Source organism: Hyperolius riggenbachi, chromosome 4, assembly GCF_040937935.1.
Source record: "Hyperolius riggenbachi isolate aHypRig1 chromosome 4, aHypRig1.pri, whole genome shotgun sequence".
Classification (NCBI taxonomy): domain Eukaryota; kingdom Metazoa; phylum Chordata; class Amphibia; order Anura; family Hyperoliidae; genus Hyperolius; species Hyperolius riggenbachi.
This window is the reverse complement of record NC_090649.1, coordinates 227609115-227632195: the sequence shown is the minus strand read 5'-3', so window position 1 is coordinate 227632195 and position 23081 is coordinate 227609115. Positions and strand designations below refer to the sequence as shown.

Genomic DNA, 23081 nt, shown 5'->3' with positions numbered 1-23081 from the left:
CAAATAGATCGTCAGGGCTGCCAGACAACTGGTATGGTTTAACAGGAAATAAATATGGAAGGCTCCATATTCTTCTCACTTCAGTTGTCCTTTAACCTCCCTGGCGGTTCATTTCTTTCTGGATTTATGGGTCTAAAAGCGGTACATTTTTTTTCAAGAATTTTAGGCTTCCAATTCTTAAAGCCAATGGTTACCAATCTAAAAATAAAAAAGTCAGATACTCACCTAAGGAGAGGGAAGGCTCGGTCCTAATGAGCCTTCCCTCTCCTCTCCCGATGTCGTCGGTGCTGCGCTGGCTCCCCCGTTCGCGTCCGCCGCCGCAGGGACTTCGGAGGTCTTCGGGAGCTCTCGGGCTTCCGAAGACGGGCCGTTCCATACTACGTACGCGCGAGTGCGTCATAAAGGGCGCTCGCGCATGCGTAGTATGGAGCAGCCCGTCTTCGGGAGCCCGAGGGCTCCCGAAAGCTCCCTTCGGCTGCGGAAGTGGCAGTATTTGACCGAACTGGTCGAATACTGCTACGGGGGATCCTGCGCGGGACCAGGCACCGGGAGAGGAGAGGGAAGGCTCATTAGGACTGAGCCTTCCCTCTCCTTAGGTGAGTATCTGACTTATTTTTAGATTGGTAAACATTCACTTTAAGTCATAACTCACGAAAATATGTCAGAATTAAGGTCTTGTAGACATCCTGTGTATAATAAAAGACTAGAATACTAAATTGTTGAAGTAATTACATTTATGAATAAACTTAAAAAATAGTGAAACTGTAAAAATAAGGCACCAGACTATACTGTATGTACATATATACCTAATACACCTCCCTCGTGTGGTATATTTTGAAACAGAAGGGCACAGAGGCCAACATCACAATTGGGGCAGTTGAAGCCTTTTAGACTTTTTCAAAATCAGGTCCAGAAGGGGGATTAGACAGGCTCAACTCTCTCCATACAGGGTGCATTTCTCTATGTTTACCTCCTTTCCTGTGCGATCGGGGTCCAGAGGGGGATTAGAAAGGCTCATCTCACTCCATACAGGGTGCATTTCCTCGCTTTCCTTTTGTCCTGTGTAGGAGTTCAGGTCCACTTTAAAATTAAGCATCGCCCCCAATGACGTCCACCGCTTACGCAATGTTGCCAGACACTTTCGCGGTGCACATGCAGGTAACATGAAGAGCTTCCATTTCCAGGGCTTGGAGAAACTCAACCCCTCATCCCGGGGTGATCTACACAAAAAAAACCTAAGGCAGGACGCCTTGTGGATCTTCCAACTGGGTACCAGGATCCCACAGGACCTAAATGCCAGGAGGGACCTGGCGTTGAGAGGGTAGTGTTTATAGAATATATATATGCCTAGTCTTTATGATCTAGCTACCTCCGGTTCCTATGTATTTTGTTTCTGTATACCGTATTATAAGATGCACTTTTTCTTCCCCAAAAGTGGGGGGGGGGGGGGGGAAGTCAGTGCGTTATAGTCCGAATGCTAGATTTTTTTTATTGAGCCGCATCTGACCAGTAATAAAAAAAAAAAAAAAAAACACTTTCCCCGCAGCAGCCCCTCCCCCCGCTACGTCTCTTAAAACGCCAGAGTCCAGAGAATAACAAAATCAAACTTTGTCAGCAGCTTCCCTCCCCTCTCCCCCCCCCCCCCCCCCCCCCGCTGAGCCTCTTGTTGCCCCCGGTAGTAAGAATTGGCTATTGTGAAAGTTTGTTTTTGTTATTCTCTGGACTCTGGCGTTTTAAGAGATGTAGCAGGGGGAGGGGCTGCTGCGGGGGAAAGTTTTTTCTTTTTTTTTCTATTACTGACCAGTTGCCAGGGGCTACAGGTTGGGGGTGGGGAAGAAGACATGGAACATTTTTTTTTTTTTTAATTCTGGGCTGCCAGGAGGAACCACAGAAGGAGGGAGACCACAGTAAAGCTTTTTTCCCTACAGTTGCCAGGGGATACAGAAGCTTGAGGGGGGGAGGGGGGGCAGTGTAACTGGGAGGCACTTGGGGTTAATGGAGCTGGGGAAGGCAGCAGGGGTTACTTTAGATGGGCAGTGTAGCTTAGGAGACAGAGATAGCTTGGGGAGGGAAAGCTCTATAAGACACCCCTGCACCATAGATGCACCTAGGTTTAGTTATTTTTTTCCCTGATTTTTGTCCTTAAAACCTGGGGGCGTCTTATGGCCCGGTGTGTCTTATGGTCCAAAAAATACGGTATATGCTTTGTTCCTTGGTAGGTTTTATTGCTTTTACTATGTTCGCCCTATAACTCTCCCAAAACATTTTGGAGAGGTTCTTTTATACATATTTTCTACATACACTTATTATGGTATTTAGTCTATTGTTGCATAATAGCTGTATAAAAGGGTGATGACTGTCTAGTACATTACATCCCTCCTATAGTTCCCGCCCCATTGGGGGCGGGTGGTGCTCTTGTTTCAAACATATATAACTGCTTAAATCTGCCATTACCAACTAGCTATGATTAAGAACTAGATGTTCAAAACATGCCAGCTATGTGACCTTGTGGATTTCTGTGGATCCGTCCAGCAATAAAGTTGCTTTTATTGGACAGTGCAGACCTTCTCGTTCTTCCGACTGATCCGTACCGCCGCTGATTGGCCACCAGGATCCAGGAAGAAGAGAGGAGATGGGGATCCATGTGGCCGGCAAGAGAGTCCTGGAGTACCGCTGGACGGCGCTGAGCTCGGGATTACCACTCCTGGCTCATTTTTCCTACCATGAGCTCAGCTCGGGATTACCGCCAGGGAGGTTAATGTCTTGTTTTATATTTAACTTAATTTGTTTTACAATACAAAAAACAAATTTATGTAAATGATCGGCAACTAAATGAATTTAATGGATTGGCTAATTACTGTATTAAGTCAACTGTACCTTGGTACAGCTGCATTTGCTGAATGACCCCTTTATGTATAGTAAGCAAAAGATATGATATACAACTGTGCTGTGATCCATAATGCCCTGATTTGTCTCTGCAAATTGTCTGCAAAGTTGTCCTCTTTACTGCACCACAAATTAAGTAGGCACTACATAAATCAATAATAAGAATAATCCTTTAACCAGCCCTCGCAAACACCTCAATAGCAAATACGTGGGATCTGATTTTTTTTTAAACATTAAATGAAAAACATCTGGAAGGAATTTATCCCATATCCCATGGAAATTAAGCTTCGGGAATCAAATCTCAGCTGTTGTGAAACATTCCTTCTTTCACCTAAGGAATATTGCAAGGATTAAACACCTAATTCCTTCAGAGGATCTTCCAACCCTAGTTCATGCCTTCGTCACATCAAGATTAGACTACTGCAACGTCCTCTACACAGGCCTGCATAAGAAAGACTTACGCCACCTGCAATTAGTACAGAATGCCGCCGCAATGCTGTTAACGAGCCAACCCCGCCATTGCCACATAACATCAACCCTGTGCTCACTCCATTGGCTACCGATAAAATGGAGAATTCTGTTTAAGATTGGCTTACTGACATTCAAATCCTTGCACAATCTGGGCCCTGGATACCTGAAGGACTTGTTGCAACTGCATCACACCCCCCACAATTTTAAATCAAAAGGACGTAACACCTTGGTCACCCCCAGAGTCCACCTCAAAACCTTTGGAGACAAAGCCTTTGGTCATGCTGCCCCTACACTTTGGAACTCCCTGCCACACCCAATCAGGACAGCTCCATCCCTGGAAGCATTTAAGTCTAAACTGAAAACCTACCTCTTCAGTGTGGCATTCATGAACATCTGACCATCTCCTCTGTAACACAACCCAGCCTGCAACCCTGTATTAATCTGAGACACGGCTATGCGCTTTGAGTCCTATGGGAGAAAAGCGCTTTACAAATGTTATTGTATTGTATTTTACATCCAGTGCAAATCCAAGTAAACTCAGAAACAGCATACTCACTGATATTAGTCACACATTGTGGAGGTTGGGGGGAGAAATAAGGTGGCAGCACTTATAGGGTACCCCAATTGATATAAGATAAACATGTACATTTGTCTATTATGGGGTTCTGTTATTTACAGTGCTCAACAGCATTTCTGAAATACGCATGCCCAGAAGGCTTGTGGCGGCTGTATATAGCTGGGCGGGTGCGTTGACCAAGAGGGATGGATAGAGTAGTACAAAGCATGCGCTGAAGAGCTTCACTGGCTTCCGTTAAAGTGAATATGAAGTGTATAAGAAATAAAGAAAAGACACCTACCTAAGGAGAGGGAAGGCTCTGGGTCCTGTAGAGCGTTCCCGTTCGTATCATCTCCTTGTTCCCCCACAGGCTCCCTACCGTTTAAATCTCCAGCTGAGGGAAGGATGGCTCTGTACTGTGCACAGGTGAGTCCGTGAGAGGGCACTCGCATGTGTGCATAATATGGAGAGGCCTATCTTTGGAAGCCAGAGTGCTCCTGAAGACTTCTGAAGCCCACCCGCAGTGGTAGAGAGCAGTCTCTGACCCATGGGGCGAAGACTGCTAACGAGGGAGCCTGCAGGGGAACGACGGGAGAGGAACGGGAAGGCTCTAAAGGACCCAGAGCCTTCCCCCTCTTTAGGTACGGTAAGTATTTTTTTTTTGTTTTTTTTTTTACTTGCGCTTCAGACTCCCTTTAAACTGGCTTCAGGCGGACCCACAAACAGGGATGCAAAGCAGTGGAATGGAGGGGAGGCAGGCATAACTAGGGGACATGCAAGTATCAGCATACCATAATAGACCCATAATTGACACATTTATAGGTTTTATTTTTTTAGTCCATAATACCTGACAACTATTATACAGTAAAAGTCTACATACAAAATTATGAAAGTAATTTGATGATAATATTTCAGCAAAATGTAATCTAAATACAAAAGGCCCTTGTTACAAGTACAAGAAGTGAGGAGAACTGGTTCTAAAAAGACAACTTTCCCCACTCCACACAAAGCTAAAATATTTTATTCATGCTTGGAGTTCCTCTTTAACCTGTTCCTCGGTGTTCTTATCTTCCCAGCTGCAAAATGAGAAGGATATTTCCACCTCTCTGAACAAGTATTGCACAATGCTTTTAGAAGCACAGAATTTTAATACCAACATGCCATCTGGTGGTTGCAATTGGTATAGCAACCGTTTTAAAGTAAAATATGCTTAAAGGGACTCCGAGCAGTGCAGAAACTATGGAAAGATGCATATCATTTTAAAGCTCTCTTTCTCCTCTTTCCAATGATATATAAACCACCACCCTACGTCTTTTAGTTTTCGCTATTTTCGCGATTGAAATTGCCGCGGCCGCGATTTCGATCGCGAAAATAGAGAAAACTAAAAGGCGTAGGGCAACGATTTAGGTGTCGTCAGAAAGAGGAGAAAGAGAGCTTTAAAATTATATCCATCTTGCCATAGTTATATTGTATTACACAGGACAACACTTTCCCCAGTGTCAGCAGCTCCATTCTGCTGAATGCAGCTGCTGACTTTGACAAAAAGTCGCCCTGTGTAATACAATATAACTATGGAAAGATGGATATCATTTTAAAGCTCTCTTTCTCCTCTTTCTGGTGACACCGAAATAGTCGCCCTACGCCTTTTAGTTTTCTCTATTTTCGCGATCGAAATCGCGGCCGCGGCAATTTCAATCGCGAAAATAGCGAAAACTAAAAGGCGTAGGGTGGCGGTTTATATATCATTGGAAAGAGGAGAAAGAGAGCTTTAAAATGATGTGCATCTTTCCATAGTTTCTGCACTGCTCGGAGTCCCTTTAAAAAGGGGAACTGCCATTCACAAAGTACTTTTGAAAATAAAGAAAACCCTGAAAACCCCCCATGAGTAGATGGGCAACTCCAAAACCTGTCCGTTTTGTCAGATTTCTTCTACTTACTGTAAGTGACAACAACATAGGAGAAAAGTAATTTATGGCTCATTTTACACTGGAAGAAATGTATTTCTTATTTGAATGCGTTTACATGTATTCTAAATTTTACAATTTTTAGGATAGTGGTCCTGTGAAGTATTTTCACAATGTGATATATCAATTTAGCGCATAATTTTAAGGAAATTAATTGTTAAATAAAAGGGTGGGCAGATGAGGATTCGAGACAATAACCGTCTAACATCAGTATGCCAAAACAATTTTTCTAAATATTCTGCCATGTTCCATAAAGTGCACAAGCCTATCCCTTACTAGAGCCCGACCGTTACTTCTCTGCCTTGGTGTCTTGCGTTTTATTTCAAAGAGAACCTCCCTTTAATCAATTAATGCATTCTTATTACATTCAAGATTGTAGGCTCACAAAGACTGGGTCCTTCCACTGGTGTTTTTATCTCTGCTGTTTTATCAAATTAATATGCAACTATATTGCTGACATTATCATACCAGCCATTAACTACATGTAGTTTTGTGTTTGTCAGTGGATTTTCAAACTGGGCTGTGCATAACCTAAAAATGTATTTGTGGCTCCGAATAAATTTATATTGTACTGTGCATAGCGCCACAAAAAACTAATAATGCTACATAAAGCAAACATAAAACATATTCCTATTACTAAAGAGTTTCATTAAAACTCAGAATTACATTAAATTAGAGACACCCCTTATTTGAAAGTAATCCAGTCCAACAGTGACGTAACAATACAGAGTTGCTTATAAGTAATTTTCAGCTTTGGATGACGTAGTTATCACAGAAGTTAAAGCAGAATGAAACCCAGCAATTCGGCTTTGCTCTAATAGATTATTTACAGCATATTATATACAATCAGCATCTTGTTTACTAGAACAGCATTCAATGGGTTACATACAGGACTTGGAAGCTCAGTGCCAGCAAAGCTGGACGCATCCGAACTGTAGATAATGCTATCTTGTATTTAATTGTATCAAGCGAGGAATGTAAACAAACACTTCTCTGACACTGCAGGCTCTCCTGAAAAAAGTCAATCAGAAAGCTTTTCTTCTTAAAGAGTAACTGTCAGGCTGCAGAAGCTAATTTAAACCTCTATTCTCCTGTGTTAAACAGTTTAGAAGGAAGCCCAAAAGCCATTAGTGAAGATAAAAATCTCAGTTACCTTTGATGTGTGCTTATCAGCAAGTCTGTTATAGAGCCATAAGGACGCAAGCCGCATACTAAACTGCAAAGCATTCTGGGGCCCTCCCCTCGGCTGCTAATGAGACGTTACAGAAGCTTGTAATCAGTCCAGCGTGTAGCACTGATAAACCTCCGGGCAGAGTACTCTGCAGGAGTCAGCTATTGTTCCTAGCCACATGGCTCATTAATATTCACTGCACACTGTGTTGTTCAAGTAGGAGCTTATCTGTGATCAGGAAGCAGGCAGGACATGACGACACATTTGACAGAAAAACATGGAGCCTGCCATGAGCTGTCAGGAGCATCTATCTCTGCATATACTATATACAAATTCTGTGAAATCCAAACGTGGACAGTGAAATGCATATGTAATGTAAGTACAGCCAATCTTTAGCTACTGATATATGTGTTTATTTTCTCTGAGACCTTATACCTAACAGCTCCTCTTTAAGTTAGAAGATAAATAAAGCAGTTATAAATAAAATGCAAAGTCAGCTCTCAGAGCAAAAAAGTGTACTTTGGGAATGTATACTTTCTAAATGAATAATAATACTTATGCACAAAAGCAAATATGATAACCATATGGCATATAAAAAGTAGGAAAACATGTTTTTATTGAATATTATGTCAGGGTTTTATACCGCTTTAACGTCAAAAATGGGTAAGACGAAAGATTTAAGAGACTTTGAATGAGGGATGATCATTGGTGCAAGAAGAGCTGGAGCTAGCATCTCTGAAATAACTCAAATTCAATGCAGGTACATCACAAAGCATATACCAACGTAGAAGCCTGCAGCGGGTCGGTTACCCGCGGGTAACCCGAAATGCAGGTCGGGTTCCCGAATTGATTTAAGCTGCGGGTGCGGGTAGCGAATTGCGGGTGCGGGTAGGGTTGCGGGTCGTGAAAGCAAGCATGTTAATTCTGACTGTGTCTTTTCCTTACTTTACTTTAAATGTTACTTTAAATGTGCACTTTAGAAGAAAATGTAAAAAAGCGGGTCGGGTGCGTGTAGCGGTTCTGCGGGTTCGGGTATCAAATTCACCAGAAAGCGGGTCGCGGGTCGGGTGCGGGTAGCGGGTATGAAAAAGTGGACCCGCGCAGGCCTCTATACCAACGCACAAAAAGACAGACTTGGCAAAGGATGTGCTTTAGCAGCAGGAGATTATCAATTGTGCCTTTGGTATCACAAAACATGAAAAAAAAACAGTTGTGAGCCCTTGCCACTGTGCACGATCAGTCTCAAATTGGTTTGAGGAACAGAGTTTAACCTGCTTCCATGGCCGGCTCAGTCCCCTGACCCCAATCCTATTGAGCATTTGTGGGACAAAGTCGAAAGTTAACTTCAAAGCTTGTAAAAAAAAACACCATTCAACCTGGCCATTAACTGCCTTTATGTCAGCTTGGCTCAGCAATGGTATCAGCATTTTGTTGAGTGCATGCCAAGAAGAATATTGGCTGTGATCAGAGAGGATGTCTCCAATTTTTTTTTTTCCCCCACTTAGTGTATTTTGAGTATCATTTTAACACTCCAACAAGCAGTGTAAATGGATAGCAGACACTTACGATTGGCAATATGCAAGGCGAAGAATGAAATGAGATATGTGGTCTTTCCTCCGATGATCATATACTTCATCACTGAGGTCATCCTGTGGAGACTTTACAAAACATATTTTAAGTATGTTAAACTGATCTGATCTTGGAAAAATGAAACTTAAAAACTAAAAAAAAAAAAAAACAAAAAAAAAAAACAGTAATTGTAAAAATTATTTTCCAGGCTTGGAAATAAAGGTCATGTGAAGTTCATTGGTACAATATACAGTATTTTGCTTAAAGGACTACTGTCGGGGGGGAACAACTTCAAACTTAAACTTACCTGGGGCTTCTAATGATCCTCCGCAGATGTCCTGTGCCCGCGCAGCCAGTCACCGATGCTCCTGTCCCCGCCTCCGGTTCACTTCTGGAATTTTCGACTGTAAAGTCGGAAAACCACTACGCCTGACGTCACGAGGAGTATACTGTGCAGGCGCAGACTGTGCTAGGCCTGCGCAATACATTTCTGGTGATGTCAGCGGGAGCGAGGACACAGCAACGCAGGCGCAGTGGTTTTCTGACTTTGAAGTCAGAAATTCCAGAAGTGAAACGGAAGCAGGGACAGGAGCATCGGTGAGTGGCTGCGCGGGCACAGGACATCTGCGGGGGATCATTAGAAGCCCTGGGTAAGTTCAATTATTTTTTCCCCTACCCCCTACAGTACTACTTTAACTGTTAGTTTTTCTATGCACAGCTTAAAAGTCCTTTATGTAATATCTGAGCTGAAAAAAACGTCCTAAATCTAACTATATGGTGCTGTACCCTTTAGAATTACATTCCAGCACTGCCGTTTCCAGTTATCGTTGCTTCTAATATTTTCCCTGAAAGTAGCCCCGCCGTCGGCCGCACACCCACAGCACAACGACAGCGGAAAAGAGTGCATGTTCACGGAGCATGTGAGAGTTCACAAACCACGCATCATTCCCTAAAAAAAGGAACTGTTTGTGCATGTTGTAAAGAAGAGGTTTAAGAGCATCTTTCACTGGACATGAGCAGGTCTTGAGCATGCACAGTAAACATGTGCACTTTCACTGCTACCACTGTGCTGAACAAGTGAGCCGGAAGATGCGGCCACTTCTGGGCAACTGGATTTGATTGCCCCATGGACAAATAAAAGAAACAGTGTCAACAGGGAACAGGAGCAGGCAGCAGGAAATTTGGCATCCACATTTGGCAGAAGTTTGGGTGCATATCGAAATTGTGATCTATTATCAATGTTTTAACTATTGTCATTTGGACTGTAAGGGTGGTATATAGATAAATTTACCAATATTCTACTATCCGCTTTACTGGGCGCCAATACTTCCGGCCCGGGTACCCTTTTTTTCATGTACGCTAGGAGCAATGCTGGAAAAAAATGGGGAGCTCAAGAACGTAAGTAAAACAAAGCAAACCACCATATACTTACATTTAACAAATATTTTCACTTCCTGTACCTTTTGATACAAAGCTATCAGTGAACAGCTATTTTGTTCCAAAGTTGAAGAGGCAGAACCCTACCCCTATCCAATAGGAGGTCACAAGCTCAGGCACAGAAAAATGTTTGGTATGTAGCTCATCAATAGGTATGCAAAAAATCAATAAAGTGGAACCCAAGACAAAACTTTTTAGATATAGTCAGTGAAGGTATCAGATAAGTTTGTATTGCTGTCTGTGTTCCCATGTTCTTTGTGGTGTGAAAGCTAGGACTGTGAGAACTTTCCTCTCAGTGGAGAGGAAGCAACAACAAAAAATTTCAAAAAAATTAAGTGTCAAACATACACATTTTACCCCAATAGATAAGGCTTTGTCAATGCGTATTAGAGCGCATAAGTACAAATTATATACAATATACAGAATAGTTGAAGTGTACCTGAGATGGTACACTGGGCCTTATTTATACTTACCTGGGGTTTCCTCCAGCCCAACAAGAACTGTGGCCTCCCTCACGTTCTCACCATTCTGGAGCTATGACTCCTTGTAATCCATTCAGTCGCCACCAGACGTAGGCTTCTGCACATGAGCGGTTCGGCCACACGCACGCCATCGCCGCGGTCCCATCCCTGGAAGCGTTCTGTGCCTGCACAGCACGCTCCCCAGGCGTAGAACATTCCCGGAAGCGGAAGCGCAATGAGTGGTGCACGCGTGGCCGAGCAGCACATGCGCAGAAAAGTGTGGCCGTCCGGATTGCTGGGAGGCATAGCGCAAGAACGGAGGGGCCAAAGAGTATGGCAAGGGAGGCCACTTTCCTCATGGGGCTGAAGGAAGACCAAGGCAAGTATAATAAAATATATATATATATATATATATATATATATATATATATATATATATATATATATATATATATATATATATATATATATATATATATATATATATATATATATATATATATATATATATATATATATATATATATAATTTTAACATTTCAGGTTCACTTTAAGTGCACCACAATCCCATTTCTTGAGCTGAGCACTTAACCACTTCCCAACTGGGGGGGGGGGGTTTACCCCCTTCACCGCCAGAGCAATTTTCACCTTTCAGCGCTCCTTCCATTCATTCGTCTATAACTTTATTATTACTTATCGCAATGAAATGAACTATATCTTGTTTTTTTCGCCACCAATTAGGCTTTCTTTAGGTGGGACATTATGCCAAGAATTATTTTATTCTAAATGTGTTTTAATGGGAAAATCGGAAAAAATGTGGGAAAAAAAATTATTTTTCAGTTTTCGGCCTTTATAGTTTTTAAATAATGCATGCTACTGTAATTAAAACCCATGAAATGTATTTGCCCATTTGTCCCGGTTATAAAACCGTTTAAATTATGTCCCTATCACAATGTTTGGCGCCAATATTTTATTTGGAAATAAAGGTGCATTTTTATCAGTTTTGCGTCCATCCCGAATTACAAGCCCATGGTTTATAAAGTAACAGTGTTATACCCTCTTGACATAAATATTTAAAAAGTTCAGTCCCTAAGCTAACTATTTATGTATTTTTTTTAATTGTAATTTTTTTTTTTATTAAAAAAAAAAAAAAATTGGGGAGTGTGGGAGGTAAGGAGTTAATTTTTTGTGTAAAACTAATTTATTTGTATGTGAAAAATGCTTTAGGGTGCAGTTTTACTTTTTGGCCACAAGATGGCAACAGTAACTTTTTGTTTAACCTCCTTGCCGGTCTAAAAAATCCGGCAAGGAGGCAGCGGCGCACTTTTTTTTAATTTTTTTTTTTTTTTTAAATCATGTAGCGAGCCCAGGGCTCGCTACATGATAGCCGCTGAGCGGCGGCATCCCATCAGAGTATGTAGGAAATCCCGTTGAGAATGGGATTTCCTGCAGGGCTTCCCCGGTCCCCATGGCGACCGGGCGGGATGACGTCACAGACGTCGTGACGTCAGAGGGAATCCCGATCCGCCCCTTAGCGCTGCCTGGCACTGATTGGCCAGGCTGCGCAGGGGTCTGGGGCGGGGGGCGGCTCAGCGCGGCGGGTAGCGGCGAATCGTGGCGATCGCGTACTACACACAGCTAGCAAAGTGCTAGCTGCGTGTAGGAAAAAAAAATTATGCAAATCGGCCCAGCGGGGCCTGAGAAATCCTCCTGCGCAGGTTACCCCGAACTGTGTTCGGGATAACCGGCAAGTAGGTTAATGCGACCTGCAAGCGTCCTTCCGGACGCTTGCAGGAAGTACTAGGAGGCTGTGAAAGTTTTTTTCTTTACAATGATTGCGCTGCTTATCGGAGAAGCAGCGGATCATTGCAGGGCTTAGATCAACGAACGGGAATTGATTTACCCGTTCATTGATCTCCAGGCGAGCGGCCAGCGGCATGTTTACGAGCGGGAGTGTGCGCTAAAGCGAGCGGGAGCGTGGAAAGTACGGATTTCTCCGTCCCTGGTGGTGAAAGGATGGAAAAAGGGATGGAGAAATTCATACGAGTGGGGGTAAAGTGGTTAAAAGGGAATGTGAAGTGAAATTAAACTAATTATATAATGACTAGGTGACCTAAGCCCGTTTAAAAACGGGCTCTAGGTCTGTCGAATCCCCATCCCCTTATTCCCCTCTCCTCCAGTCCCCTCCCACCTCCCCTCTCCCACTCTCTGCCGCAGTGTCACTGCGCATGCGCGCACCCGCTGCTATTAGGTCGCGAAGGAATTCATGGTTGATCCCGAACCCATTACATTTTTCATTCTGTATATACAAGTGTGCTCCTAAAATTGTACATAGGTAGAAGTTCACAAGCTGAAAAAGTGTGGGCACCTCTGATCTACAGCATTATCAAATCCAACTTATTTGCAATCATCTGATCATCTACGCTTATTCCGCAAACACCGATCGATAATTTCTGCAATGTGCTCATAGCATAGCAGCTTCAATGTATTTATACAATGTGATCAGAATAATCGAACATATGATTGTTCACTAAACACTGTAATACTAATAGGCACCTTAAATCAGTACAAATGAATCTAAACAGCCAGGTTCTACCAGCACCAATAGAAAAACAACTGCAGTATGTCACAGTGGACATGCCATTATGTACTGTACATTACATCATGTATGCCCAGCTTTTGTCTTTCTATAGCCAAATAGTCAGCTGTCAATGCAGATTCAATATGCCAAAAACAAAAAACATCACAAAAGCTAATTACCACACAATTAAAAGAAATTCAGAAAAAATGTAATATGTAAATCATGCATACAATTAGATAGGAAAAAATATTGTTGGGGTAACTAGTATTAAACTCTGAAGCAGAATTTACTTATAAGAAACAGATACTTACTCGGTGTGGAAATTTGAGTTTTTTTAGTTCATTTCTGAGCTTTGCATTGTATTCTTCTGAGCACTTCACATAACTAACTCCAAGATTCTCTATGGACTTCAGAACTAGAAACAGAGTGAAAAAAACATCATGTGGACGTTGTGTAGGAATATAAATTATTAATTTCCTCTAGATGTTTTAGTTAGTTATCGACAAAATACAACACACACAAACAGAATGCAAAAAGATAAATGTTGTCCATATAATAATTTGGAGATTCTTCTAAAATCATGCTTTTTTTTTTTTTTTTTTTTTTTTTTTTTAAATATAACTTGCCTGGACATAATTTATCGCTCTACACTGAACCCCCTCATCTCCCAGCACTATCTGTGCTTCTAATCTCACACAGTGTAAAATGAGGTGCCTTGGCTCACTTCTCATCTGTGCTTTGTGCCCTGCAGATCCACTGCAGATTAGCGATAGTGCTCAGAGCTTGTACACGACAAATCAGCATAACCCTGTGCCTGCCTACCAATATAGACACATTGATTGATGTACCTCACACATGTAAACAAGCATTAAAGAAAATCTGTAATAAATAAAACATCCCCTGGGGGTACTTACCTCGGGAGAGGGAAGCCTCTGGATCCTAATAAGGCTCCCCCCATCCCTCGGTTCCAGCGCTAGCAGCGACCGAACATGGTTAAGGCAAATATTTACCTACTGCAATCCAGCACAGGCGCAGTAGTGGCTTTCTGCTCAGGCAGAAATAACCATGCCTGCGCTGGTCCCCGGGAAGGTAAATATTGCAGACACTGCTGTGCCTGCGCCAAAGCCAACATTCCTGTTGGCTGTGGTTTAGGGGGAGCCAGCACTGGAACCAAGGGACAGAGGAGGACGGGGAAAGCCTCATTAGGATGCAGAGGCTTCCCCCTCCCGAAGTAAGTATCCCCCGGGGGGCATTCTTTAGTTGCAGATTACCTTTAAGCCAATGGAGTAAGAACGCCTGATCTACATATTTGTTTTAAGGCTCATACACAAGTCCAACAAAGTGCGCAACCAACTCCACTATATGACCGGCTGCACACACAATTTTGACTTATTTTCCATGCAGCACTACCTGAACGACCAACTCATTTGCATACTGCACACACAAGCGGATTGACGACCTGCATGATATGGTTGCATTCAAAATAAGCACAAGTCGTTGAAACAACTTGCACAGACGTTGCCAACTGCACTATATCAGCCCAACAGTCATGTGAATTGATCCCCCGGTTGGATTTGGCTAATAGTTATCAAATCGGATGAAAAAAAAAAAAAAAAAAAAAAAAAAAAAAAAAAAAAATCGGTGCTGCCAACAGCATGCCCGATCGACAATGCACCCAATTTCGGGCAGAAATTGGTCACATGTATCAATCGGACATGCTGGTAAATCTCGGGTGCACGGCAGTAACAGTGTGCGATATCGAGACGAGCTAAGGAACCCCCGACACTGTCCCCCTAGTGTAAATGTGTCCCCCGCGTGTGCATTTATACTTTACCTGTCCGTGGTCACCCGATGCAGTGTCCATCTGTCTTTGACTTCCTCCATTTGCGCATCACATGCTGCTGGTGCATAGCGGGCAGGTAAAATATAAATACATGCACAGGGGGCACATTTACACTAGAAGGGCAGCGACAGAGGCACAAGGCAGATTCCCAAAAGATATTGTGCTAAAATCCAACGAGAATCTGCCTGTGGTGTAAGGGCAGCCGACAGATTGATGTCTGATCAGATTAGATCAGAGAGAATTCTGTATTGGTTGAATCTGCCCATCATCACTAGATGTATGGGCACCCTTAGTGTATGTATAAAAAGCTAATGGACTGTAAGTGTAGACAGAGACAAAGGTGAATGGTTCTGTGTGCTCTCAAGTGCTGTTTAATAGGTCAGTGCTATACAATACTGGAAAAAATAAACAAAATTTTAGTTTACTGTACGAAGACTAGTAAAGCGAATGATGCCAATCAGCCGCTACTTATGGCATTTTTCAAATTATATTACATAGCTCTCCTGCAACTAACATCAGGAGGCGTGGGTGTAGTTCTCTCTATAGCCAAGCGGCTTCTATTACATTAAGCAGTCTGTTGGTGACACTTTAAGCATTTGGGACTCTTAACATTTTAATAAAGAAACCAAAGACTAGAAGAAATAAAACTTACGTTTTAGTCTTTCAATGGCAAAGGTCTCAAACTCCGTAAGTGAAATATTTTCAGTAGGAGGAACTTGGTAGAACTGCAGGTTGAATGGATAATGGTCACATTTCCGATCTCCAGTTAACCTGGTATTCTGCTTTAGAGATTTCTTTTTGAACTCCATCGTCAAAAAATACCTGACATTATAAAGAAAAATAAGTCAATTTGTTACCTTTTACAGAAAAAGTTTATTTCAGGTCTGGTTAGACTAAAGGCTATCATAGACTGCAGTGCTCTCCCCAGAAATTATTTCCAGCTGGGTGGCATGAAAATGTAGCCGGGTGGGGCAAGATGAGAGAATGCAGGGCCAGTCCTTCTGTGCGCAACTCTGCTTACAGCATAGGAGGAGGTGAGCACCCGACTAAGGGAGAACACTGAACAGTTAAAGTGGAGCTGAACTCTTGCACAGGATGGAAGGAAAAAAATGCACCCTGTATGTATTTGGAGAGTTTAGCCTGTTGAATGCCCCCTCATCTGTGTAATCACAAGTTGTAATTTGATTTCTCCTGTGTCACCTGATTGCCACGGCATGTAAGCTCATTTGAAAACACAGGATGCTAACAGTTTTCTGCTTCCATGAAAGGAGGAGAAACAGAGCAGATTTATTTCAGGATTTGTATCAGCTGTAACAAAGAGATGTTTTTCTCTGAGGCCCTGTCCACAGAGCTCAGTTGTGTTGCAGAATAATTCTTCATGTCAACTCACTGCCCATACAATTCTATGGGCCTGTTCACAGTAACGGATGGCATTATTCTAATGCAATGGAGTCTATGTCCAGTCTCCATTGCATTTCAGTCATAACGTGTGCGTTATGCAACTGCCTGCTGTGAACCTAGCCTAAAGGTTATTTTGCTGTTGCATATCTTTTAGAACAGAGAGGAAGTTCTGAGTTCAGGTCCACTTTAAAGTGAACCTTAAGTCTAGGAAAAAAAATGAGATTTACTCACCTGGGGCTTCCCTCAGCCCCCTGCAGCCGATTGGTGCCCTCGCAGCCTCGCTCCGATGCTCCTTCCGGGTTCGCCGTCACCGGCCGACAGGCATGGAAACGCGAGTGATTCTTTGCGTTCCCAGCCATAATATCGCCCCCTATGCTGCTATTGCGGCCAGACTTAAGGATCACTTTAAGATAAATATTCAATAGATTAAACCTTAGATTCAATAAAAACGTTGCATCTATCTATCTATAAGTGTGTGTGGCGACACAGCCTTGACCGATTTGAATGAAACTTGGTACACAGATCCCTTACTACCTGGAATGATATGCTCTTGGGGTCTCGTGGCCCCCCTGCACACCTGGGTGGAGCTAAAAACAGCAAATCAGATTCCACCCATTCATGTCAACAGAAAAAATGTAAAAGGCTGCCATTCTCACAGTAATCAAGCCAGAGTCCCCACACTTGGCACAGTTGCTCACTTGGTGACCGAGGTTACAAATCCAGGAAAAGTGGGCAAAGCATAAAACAGCCAATCAAATTTGAGCCATTCATTTTTAATGGAAAACTGTAAACTACAGCCATACTTACATTGTTAATCGCAGGGTTTTCAAACTTGGCACACTTGGTCACTGGGTGAATGAGATTAAGATTCAAGAAAGTGGGCAGAGCCTACAACAACCAATCAAAATTCACCTATTGATTTTCAAGGGGAATATTGAAACTGTTGCCATTCTTACACTGTTAAAGGCAGAGGCTTCAAACTTGCTACAGGTGGTCATTGGGTGACTGGGGTCCAAAAATCACTAAATGGGCGGGGCCACAAACAGCCAATCAGATTTCTTTGGTGGATAAACTGTTTTATTCAGGAACCTGAAAGCTCACAAACTTGGTCATTGAGTGACTGTGTGTCAAGGTCCAAAAGTGGGTGGAGCCAAAACCAAATTTCACTGGGAAAATGTAAATTGCAGCCATTCTTACACTATTAATCACAGGGTTGTGAAACTTTTCACAGTTGTCACTGGGTGACAGATTAATATTCAGGAAAATGGGTGGCGCCTACAGCAGCCAATCAAAATTCACCTGTCGATTTTAAAGGGGAATATTTAAATTGCTACCATTCTTACACTGTTAACAGCAGATGCCTCAAACCTGGTACAGTTGGTCACTGGGTTTCAAATTCATAAAGGGGCCGGAGCCACAAACAGCCAATCAGAACAGTTCAATTTCAATGGGAATATACAAATTATTGATACCAAGGACCCCAAAGCTCATAAACTTGGTCATTGAGTGACTGTATGTCAAGGTTAGAAAAAGTGTGCAGTGCCAACAACTGCATTTTGTACATGGCCAGGTTTCCAAACTTGACACAGTTGGCCACTGGGTGAGTTAGTCATTGGGTGACTGGGGTCTAAATTCACTAAAGGCGGTGGAGCCAAAAACAGTCAGTCAGATTTGTTAGATTGATTTCAGCCATTTTGTTATTGGCAGGGTTCTCAAACTTAACACAGTTGGTCACTGGATGGCTGGGATTAATATTCAGGAAAGTAGGTTGAGCATACAGCAGCCAATCAAAATTCACCTATTGATTTTCAAGGGGGTCTCAAAGCTGCTACAGTAGGTCATTAAGTGACTGGGGTTCAAATACACTAAAGGGGCGGAGCCACAAACAGCCAATTAGATTTCTTTGCTGGATAAACTACTTCCATTCACACAATTTTGATGCCAGGAACCCGAAAGCTCAAACTTGATCATTGAGTGACAAGTGATTGAGCGTCAGGGTTCCAAAAATTGGGTGGAGTCGAAAACAGATTTCCCTGTGAAAATTTAAACTGCAGCCCTTCTTCACTGTTGATGGCAGGGTTCTCAAACTTAGCATAGCTGGTTACTGGGTGGCTGGGATTAATATTCAGAAAAGTGGGTGGAGCCTAAAAAGCCTAACAAAGTTCACCTGTTGATTTTCAAGGGGAATATTAAAATTGCTGCCAATCTTGCACTGTTAATGGCACAAGCCTCAACCCTGGTACAGTTGATTATTGGGTCACTGGGGTTCAAATTCTGAAAATGGGGCAAAGCCACAAAGAGCCAATCAGATTTGTTTTATTTCACTGGGAAAATACAAATTATTGATGCCAAGGACCCCAAAGCTCACAAACTTGGTCACTGAGTGACTGTGTGTCCAGGTTACAAAAAGTGGGCAGCGCAAAAACTAATTGCACTGGGGAAAAAAAAAACTGGAGCCCTTTATACACTTTTTATGGCAAGATTTTCAAACTTTGCCCAGATGGTCACTGGGTGACTCACATTCATATTCAGGGAAGTGGGTGGAGCCTATAATAGCCAATCAAAATTCACCTGTTGCTTTTCAAGGGGAATATTTAAATTGCTGTCATTTTTACACTGTTTATAGCGGATGCCTCAAACCTGCTACAGTTGGTCATTGGGTGACTGGGTTTCAAATGCTGGAGAGAGGCACAGCCACAAACAGCCAATCTGATTTGTTTATTTTATATGGGAATATACAAATTATTGATGCCAAAGACCCCAAAGCTCACAAACTTGGTCATTGAGTAATTGTGTGTTATGCTGGGAATACATGGTACGTTTATTCCCACATAATCAAGCCGCTGGCTCAATTCCGGCGCTTCCCCGCGTGCACCCGGATCGATTCCTGCTCGTTCCCGCGGGCGCTTCCTTATCTTCCGCTCGTTTCTTCTTTTGTCCTGCCTGCCGATATTGAGCGCGGAATCGATGGCAGGGTATCGGACACGGCGGAAATTATCAATCGAGCCATCAGCGGCTCGATTACGCGGGAATCACCAGCCAAATACATACCCAGGCAACGCCGGGTTATCAGGTAATATCAGATAAATATCAATCATTCCCAATATTTATTAGTGTCTAATGGCCTTCAGAAAGGAGGGTTGGAAAGATTTCCCCTCACTGTCCGTCTCTAGGATAGACAAATACAGGCAGCGAGTGATCCTCTCCAATGGCAATACTGGTAACAGAGACTTGGTAAAAACACAACATTTTACCCACTATAAGAAAAAGTCATTACTGTCAATTGCCATATTGATCACATACTTCCTATTATTACAAAAAGCTTTCTACATCGTTTTATTGCAGTATACAATGACAGTTCCTGAACATGTTTCCACATGTATCTAGTACAGTAGAAACTAGTTATAGTAAACTCTGATCTACTAAACCTCTGGATATAGTAAACTCAGTCCTTACATCCTAGCAAATGCATCTGTATGAATATACAATGTATGACCAATTCTGATATAGTAAACTACTTTTCCTGGTCTCTTGAAGTGTACTATAAAGGGATTCTACTGTATAGCCCATGTTATATTTATTAAAGTGAACCCGAGGTGAACGTAATATGTAGGCCGCCATATTTATTTCCTTAAAAGCAACAACAGTTGCCCGACTATCCTGCTGATCTTCTGCCTCTAATACTTTTAGTCACAGACCTTGAACAAGCATGCAACAGATTGGTTGTTTGAAATTATTGTCAGATCTGACAAGATTAGCTGCATGCTTGTTACTGATGCTATTCAGACACTACTGCAGCCAAATAGATCAAAGGGGCTGCCAGGCAACTGGTATTGTTTAAAATGAAATAAATATGGCAGCCACCATATCCCAATCACTTTAGTTGTCCTTTATGCCAATTACTTTTTTTTTCCTGCCATTGAAGATCTGTTTCTCTCTCTCCAAAGCTGTACAGAAGAGACATGAACAATCAAATCTGTCAGAGATTTACAACAAGAAATCCTTTTTTTCACCATAATTTCCAAGATACATTAGACATCCCCTGACAATTTAATGCTAGTGTTAAAGCAACTTAACCACTTGCCGACCGCCCACTACCACTAGGTGGCCGCAAAGTGGCACCCCCAGGACCGCATAATGCCGATTGGCAGCGGCACCTGGGGGGCTAGTTAGCCAGGGATGCGCGTGCATCTGCCGGCATTAGGCTCCGCCCACCCGCAACGACAACCCGCCGGAAATTTAGCAGCGCCGGTGGGTTATAAACAGCCCGATCTCCCCTGCAAAAGTGTGTAATACACTTTGTAATGTACACAACGTGTATTATACAGGCTGCCTCCTCCCCTGGTGGTCCCAGTGATCGAGGGACCACCAGGGTAGGAGGCAGCTGTGTATGTATGCACCCATGCACACTGATCGCCCACCGCACCCCTCAACCCCCCCCCCACCCCCGATCACCCCCTCAGACCACTGTTTGCACCCAATCACCACCCCTAATAACCCATAAATCACCCCGTCACTATCTGTCAGAATTATATTTTAGATTAGGTCCTAAACTGCCGCCTGAGGGCTCCCGATCACCCCCCACACCCTCAGATCCTCCCCAGACCCCCACCCGTGTACTGTATACATCTATTCTCCCCTGTAATCACCCACTGGATCACCTGTCAATCATCCCGTCACTGCCACCCATCAGATCAGACCCTAACCTGCCCCTTGCGGGCACCTGATCACCCGCCCAAACCCTCAGACCGCCCGCAGACCCGCCCTCAGATCACCTCCCAAGTGCATTGTTTACATCTGTTCTCCCCTCTAATCACCCATCAATCACCCCCTGTCACCACCTGTCACTGCTACCCATCAGATCAGACCCTAATCTGCCCCTTGCGGGCACCCAATTACCCGCCCGCACCCTCAGATCCCCCCCTGATCACCTCGCCAGTGCATTGCTTGCATCTATTCTCCCCTCTAATCACCCCCTGAGACACCCATCAATCACCTCCTGTCACCACCTATCACCCCCTAGCACTCCTACCCATCAGATCAGGCCCTAATCTGCCCCCTGCGGGCTTCTGATCACCCGGCCAAACCCTCACCTCCCCCACCACCGCAGTGACAGAATTTTTTGTTTTCCTGATCACTGCAAAAAACACTGTACAATAACTGTGGCGCTGTAAAGTTTGATTTTTTTTTTTCTTTTATCAAAACTCAGTGACCACAGCTTTCTACTTCACAAGTACTCCCTTTTGCTAGGTAGGTGCTCTTTTTCCTGGGTAGTCTCCAGAGGAATACCTTCTAAATTTAGCAGTCCACCATGGCAAAAAAGGGGTATTCCGCTGAAGAGGCCGCCGAGATTCTGGCCCAGTGGGGTGAGTGCGATTGCCTCATCGACTAATCATCCGGGTCAGAATACGAACCGGTGAACAGCAGTGGCTCTCTGACCGATAGCAATGACGAGGTTGAGGTCCCGGCTAGAGCCAGGCGTACCACACCCCATGTCACTGGACTTCAGGATCAGACTCATGAGCAGCAGAGTGGTGCTAGCGCTGATCCGAGTTTTCTTGGTGAGGCATGCACCAGCAGCGTAGCATCTCCTGGACCTAGCACCAGTACTACCGTAGACCCTGGTGAAGTGGCGAGCACCAGCATGGTAGTAGAAACTGGTTCGGTGGCACGTGCATTAAGACCCGAGTCGCAGCCACCAGCAAAACGGGCCCGTACTACCCATAATCTCCCAGAGGTGCTGGCAAATCCCAAATGGCAATCCCCTGTTTCCGCTGCATCCGTACAGCCCCCTTTCATCGCCCAGTCTGGAGTCCAGGTGAAGACAGATAATCTAGGATTGGCCCTAGACTTTTTTCATCTGTTCTGCACTGTGGATCTCTGCGACTTAATTAGGGCTGTTAGCAACTGTCATGCCACACAATACGCAACCGCCAATCCGAGAAGCTACCATGCCCAGCCTTTTCGGTGGAAACCACTCCAAATTTCCGAACGTAATATTTTTGGGGCCTTCTCCTTAACATGGGTCTAGTCAAAAAGAGTGTATTGCGGTCTTATTGGTCTACGCACCAAATACATCACATGCCCATGTTCTCTGCTGCCATGTCCAAATCACGATTTGAGAACATCCTGTGCTTCCTGCACTTCAGTGCCAATACAACCTGTCATCTAAGAAGCCACCCTGCTTATGACCGGTTCCACAAAATTTGGCCCCTCATAGACCACCTGTCATCAACATTTCCAGATGCTTATACCCTGGAACAGTCATTTTGAGGCATTTGGTTTCCAGACTACTCCTCACAGTTTAGGGCCCCAAAAATGCCAGGGCAGTATAGGAACCCCACAAGTGACCCCATTTTAGAAATAAGACACCCCAAGATATTCCATTTGGTGTATAATGAGTTCATAGAAGATTTTATTTTTTGTCACGAGTTAGCGGAAATTGATTTTTGTTTTTTTTTCACAAACTCGTGACAAAAAATAAAATCTTCTATGATCTCACCATACTCCTAACGGAATACCTTGGGGTGTTGTCTTTCTAAAATGGGGTCACTTGTGGGGTTCCTAAACTGCCCTGGCATTTTAGGGGCCCTAAACCGTGAGGAGTAGTCTGGAAATCAAATGCCTCAAAAAGACTGTTCAGGGAAATCCTAAAGGTGCTCATAGGCCTTTGGGCCCCTTAGCGCACCTAGGCTGCAAAAAAGTGTCACACGTGGTATCGCCGTACTCAAGAGTAGTATA

General features: G+C 43.5%; 1 protein-coding gene across 2 annotated transcripts in view; it reads right to left on the bottom strand.

Moving 5' to 3' along the window:
• The window catches only part of PRIM2 (DNA primase subunit 2), a 297272-nt gene that overhangs the window by 260083 nt on the left and 14108 nt on the right, over positions 1 to 23081 (bottom strand). For both annotated transcript variants that reach the window (XM_068281428.1, XM_068281429.1), the window contains exons 2-4: positions 15592 to 15761; positions 13408 to 13511; positions 8615 to 8706 (exon numbers count right to left, since the gene is read on the bottom strand). In XM_068281428.1, the coding sequence (XP_068137529.1) occupies positions 8615 to 8706; positions 13408 to 13511; positions 15592 to 15748 (353 nt within the window). In that variant the 5' untranslated portion in view covers positions 15749 to 15761. The remainder of the gene's footprint in view (positions 1 to 8614; positions 8707 to 13407; positions 13512 to 15591; positions 15762 to 23081) is intronic.